This window comes from Rhinopithecus bieti, unplaced genomic scaffold, assembly GCF_001698545.2.
Source record: "Rhinopithecus bieti isolate Rb0 unplaced genomic scaffold, ASM169854v2 scaffold_41207, whole genome shotgun sequence".
NCBI lineage: Eukaryota > Metazoa > Chordata > Mammalia > Primates > Cercopithecidae > Rhinopithecus > Rhinopithecus bieti.
Window position 1 is genome coordinate 217,390 of NW_016816890.1, and position 4,908 is coordinate 222,297.

General features: G+C 35.7%; 1 protein-coding gene across 3 annotated transcripts in view; it reads left to right on the plus strand.

The window, feature by feature from the left end:
• The window catches only part of GPRC6A (G protein-coupled receptor class C group 6 member A), a 28,915-nt gene that overhangs the window by 11,124 nt on the left and 12,883 nt on the right, over nucleotides 1-4,908 (plus strand). For 2 of the 3 annotated variants that reach the window (XM_017855454.1, XM_017855457.1), the window contains exon 4: nucleotides 4,356-4,568. The exons of the other annotated variant lie outside the window; for it this stretch is intronic. In XM_017855454.1, coding sequence (XP_017710943.1) covers nucleotides 4,356-4,568 — 213 coding nt within the window. The remainder of the gene's footprint in view (nucleotides 1-4,355; nucleotides 4,569-4,908) is intronic. 3 annotated transcript variants of the gene reach the window in all.

A 4,908-nucleotide genomic window follows, 5' to 3' on the forward strand; every position in this document is an offset into this window, starting at 1 on the left:
ACCTACATGAAAGCATTCCCTTTGTAATATAAAACTTTAATGATGGTGGTAAAACCATAAATTATCTCTTTTAGATCATCATTCTTCACTATATTCCAAGGTCAGTACAAAGTTTTCTCATACATTTCAAGGCTTTTGGCCTGGTGCACTGCAGAAAAAGTTTTAATTTTTAAAATTAGACTACAATAATAATACCACCACATAGAATTTTAGAAATAAGAGATTGAGAAAGAGAAATAGAGAACAGTCGTGGAGACAGACGACATAAAGTGGAGCCGGGGGGGCAGTTATATGAAGAACCTCATAAGGACAAAGAAACGCAAACAGCAAGAGTTATTCACCACCTGAACATACGGGGAAAAATAGAGAAAGTATTTTAAATTAGGAATAAGTCTCAAATATGTTGATGATAAGATTTGGGAAGAAATCATCTAAGCAGAGTCTCCTAAAATGTTTTATTTAAACACTAGGAGCCTGGAGTCATTCTTTTTGCCCCCAGAGCCTGTTAATCTAGAAACAAACAGAAACAGATTGGAAAGGAAGAACAGGGGGATGACTTGCTCCTTTGATCATGACATGAGTGAGCCATATCAAGTCAGTGCAAGAGTCAGTAAGACAAATAATACAAAGAGTTATCCTTTTATAAAGAAATCTCTGTAGACTTAAATTTTAAAGATCAGCAACATTTAGGGTCCCTAGTCAATGATGCATTCTTAAGGATTTCTTTGTACCCTAGCAAAATTCACTAATATTTAAAGAGTACTTTCTAAATGATTTTAGATTCAAATAATTTTAAAGAGGTTAAGTTTTCGCAGTGTTTGAGGATAGTACTTACTTTGACCCTCTATGTGGTGATATTTGTGAGCCATACTCAGGGACAGCACAGTCATGCATGTTTTACTTCAGCAGATTTTTAATGTTCCTCAGATGTGTGTGGAGGATACCACTTCCTTGCTGTGACCAGTGATTTTGGTTTTCTTTTTGGTTTTCCTTTACTTCTGATGATATATAAGGTAGTAAGTGATGTGTGAGAGATGAAAGAATGTCTAATAGTTAAACTTCTATTCATATACTTACTTAGCAAATGTTTGGTGTCTCAATGTTTCAGGCAGTGTGTTGAGTGGTGAAGATATTATGGAGAACAGGACAGAATTCCTTCCCTAAAGGAATTATCTGCCCAGTGATGTGTACAATCAAACAACTAAGGAGCTGATTACAATGTAGGATGGTGCATTATAGTGTTTCATATAAACACAAGATGTCGAAGAAGTACCTAAGTGAGACAGCTAATCCAGTATTACCAATTCAGAGAACATTCTCTGAAAAACATGACCTCTGTGTGAATGCAAGGAAGGGTAGCAGTTAGCCAGAACAGAAATATTACAGCAAAGTCCCAGAAAAGAGAGAAAAGAAAGCACAGCATCTTCAGGAAGCAGGAAATCATGCCACGTGACTGGAGTCTTGCAAGAGAGCTGTAATGAGTTAGTGCAGGACTAACTGAATGAGTTAGTGAAAGACATATTATTAGAGCCTTGTCTATCAGGGCATCTCAAACTTTGATGTGCAGTTGACTTTCTTGGGAATCTTATTATCTGTTAATTCACTAGTTCCATAGTGGGATTGAAAAGTCTACATTTTTCACAATGTCCCAGATGATGCTGATACTGCTAGTATAGGGACGCCCCCTTAAATGGAAAGGTTGCAAATTATGTTCAAAGGTTTGAACTTGACAGAGGATAGGGCAGCTAATTAAAGACATTCTCAGGCAGGAGAGTGATATGATATTTTTTCCATCCAAGGTGAATTGATTAAAGGGACACAAGACTGAAGGGAGAAAGACCAATTTGGTAAATCAGACATAAGATAAGAATGCCTACAGGTAAGACAATAAGGATGAAAAGATGTATACGTGGATATTGAAGAGGGAGGATGAAGAGCATTTGAAGGTCGATTGGATGTAAATGATGACAGAGAGCACCAAAAGTGCTGCAGATGATTCCAATATGGGACAACTGGTGTCATTTGTCAAGCTGGAAACAGAGAAAAGTGGAGGTCTAGTGGGAGTAAGAAATATTAAGCATTCCATTTTGGAGATGTTGAATTTGATGAATTTATGAAATATGTATTAGTAGGTGTAGCAAGGTAGTTGCATATTAGTCCACAAGTCAAGAGAGACATGAGAGTAATTTTGGCATGGTAAGATAATAATAACTAATAATTTTTAAAACATATGGTTCTAGATACTGATATACACCACCTCTAATCTTTATAAAATATGGTAGGCCGACAGAACTCATCCTCTTTACATTGCATCTTGAAGAAGTGGTAAGAAGAAGTGTTTCTAGTGACCAAGACTTGTCAGAGTTTAGAGATGGAAGAAACCTTAACAGTAAAGATCTATCCCATGGTGATTCACATAGTTAGCAATGATACTGCTGCCCCAGCCTTAGATCAATTTGTTTTCTCCTACACAATGGAAAACTTCACAAAAGAAGACATAGTCTGGGCATCAGGACACAGATGCAAGGCTGTTTCCACTGCTCTTCTCTAACTTAGCCATGAAGATATCTCTTTCCACAGTAACCTTACTTATGGAGGTAGAGCAGCCATCAGCACAGTTAGAACAATGGAAAACAATATCAACCATATCACCTTAATTGGTGTGATTCCTGGCCATGTGTGCTTAAAAACTGGGCATTATCATACACAGGTGAATAAGATGATAGTTGAAATGCAAATCCCATTCTCTAAATTTGTAGTGTCAATTAATGGTGAATTTCAGAGTCTCCATGAAAATGTTTTAAATGCTGTGAAAAGCATTTAACAGCTTAATAACAGCTTAAGATTTGCCTTACTTCATAGCAAATGTTTTATTGTATTTAATGAGTAATGAAAATACCATTGTATTTGCTTCCACCCTGTTTCCTGTAAGAACAAGCATAAAATTGTGGAAGTTTATTTACATTATATAATTTTATGATTATTTACAGAACAAATAGGTATCAGAACTTTAGCCTATAAAGCCTAATTAAGCACAGGAAAAAAAAGAGGTAGAAATTATAGTTCAAACACTTGCGTGGAAGAGGATATGCTCCCAAAAGAACTGAGTCACTGGGGTTTACATGTATATATTGCTTAAGGAAAGAACAGAAGAAACAAACCAGTCAACAGATAGAAGTGAGAACATTGGAGGTAGGCCCTTGCATATTCTTTTATTTTTGTTCTCTCCTTTTTTTTTTTCTTCCAGGTAATTGCTAGAATAAAATTTTGTTAGTGAATTCCACCATGTTAGATCTGATATCCTGCTTCTTTAAAGTAACACTAATTAATTGATATCCATTAAAAGAGCTAAGAAATCTGTGGAGACATAAAATAAATACAAACACATAGAGATTCTGCTAAAGAAACGTTTCTCATTGACGTTACTATCATAGCTAATCTATTTACTTGAAAATATAACTTATTTTTTATATTCTATTGACAAAAAATTGAAACACTCATAAAAAGTTAACTCAAAAGAATGAGAATAGAATAATTGTCTTCAAATAGAAAAATTTCTGCCTTATTCTGTAGATTTTATACCCAACAAAAGCCACATAAAACCATAGATTTAGGTAATAAATGGGCCATTATGAAAGCATTGGGAGAGGATATTTACTTGGCATACTTACATATTAAGTTAATGTTGAAGCCAGAACAGCAGCCTGTTTCCCTACCTTCCAGTCTATTGTTCTTCCACTACAGCACAACCTCAGTATGGCTACCCCATTTGTAAGAAAAATATTTTTTGTCCTAACTCTGTAGTATACAAGTTCTCACTGTACAAATTGGGTAGCAAGACAGGTAATTTATCCTTATATTTCTTTCCTCTCCAGTTAAAAAATAAATCATTTTGTGAATTAACTTACAAATATAATTTAGAGATCACTTTACTACATACTCAATCATTGAAACAAACTTAAGAACCATTGGAGATAGTAAGATAGAAAGTAATTGTACCTGTCAAGATTTCATTGATGAGAGATGGAACCACAGTTAGATCCCAGGTGTCTATACCAGGGGGCCTATTCTAAAATTCTGTAGGATAAACGCAGATACTTAGAAACAACGATTCGTAGAAATTAACTTGCTTTTCCAAATTTATACGGCAAAAGTTAGGCAGAAATAAGGCTAGAACCCAAGTGAAATTCATTCTCAATTTGTTGCCAGATAGTTAAGAATTCTCGAACCAGTAATCTGTAATCTTTTCTTCTCATTTTAAGTGATATACTTTATAAGGCATTGTTATCACTAGAATAACGAACACACTTGCAACATTTATTTTAAGCGCTTATTTCTGTTTTTATTTTTTATAGTTACTTGGTGTGCTAAAAAATGTGACATTCACTGATGGAGGAAATTCATTTCATTTTGATGCTCATGGGGATTTAAATACTGGATATGATGTTGTGCTCTGGAAGGAGATCAGTGGACACATGACTGTCACCAAGATGGCAGAATATGACCTACAGAATGATGTCTTCGTCATCCCAGATCAGGAAACAAAAAATGAGTTCAGGAATCTTAAGGTAATCTTGTTGTAGGCTGCTTTGTAGCACTCAAAGCAATTGGTACCTCAACTGCAAAAGTCCTTGCCCCACCAAGACCTCCAGTGACCCTCTTGCCTGTTTACTGTCCCCACCTTTCCTCCTCAAATTCCATGGTCAACTATTTAACTCCCCCTTGTACACCCTCAATTACCCTGCCCCTCTCTTCATCATACTCTTCTGGCCAAGCAAAATCCCTGTTAATCAAGTTTCGGCCTAATCAATGTAGCTCCTATTTTTTAGCTGAAGTTGGCAAAAGAGGAAAGGAAGGAAGGAAAGGAAGGAAGGAAGGAAGGAAGGAAGGAAGGAAGGAAGGAAAGAA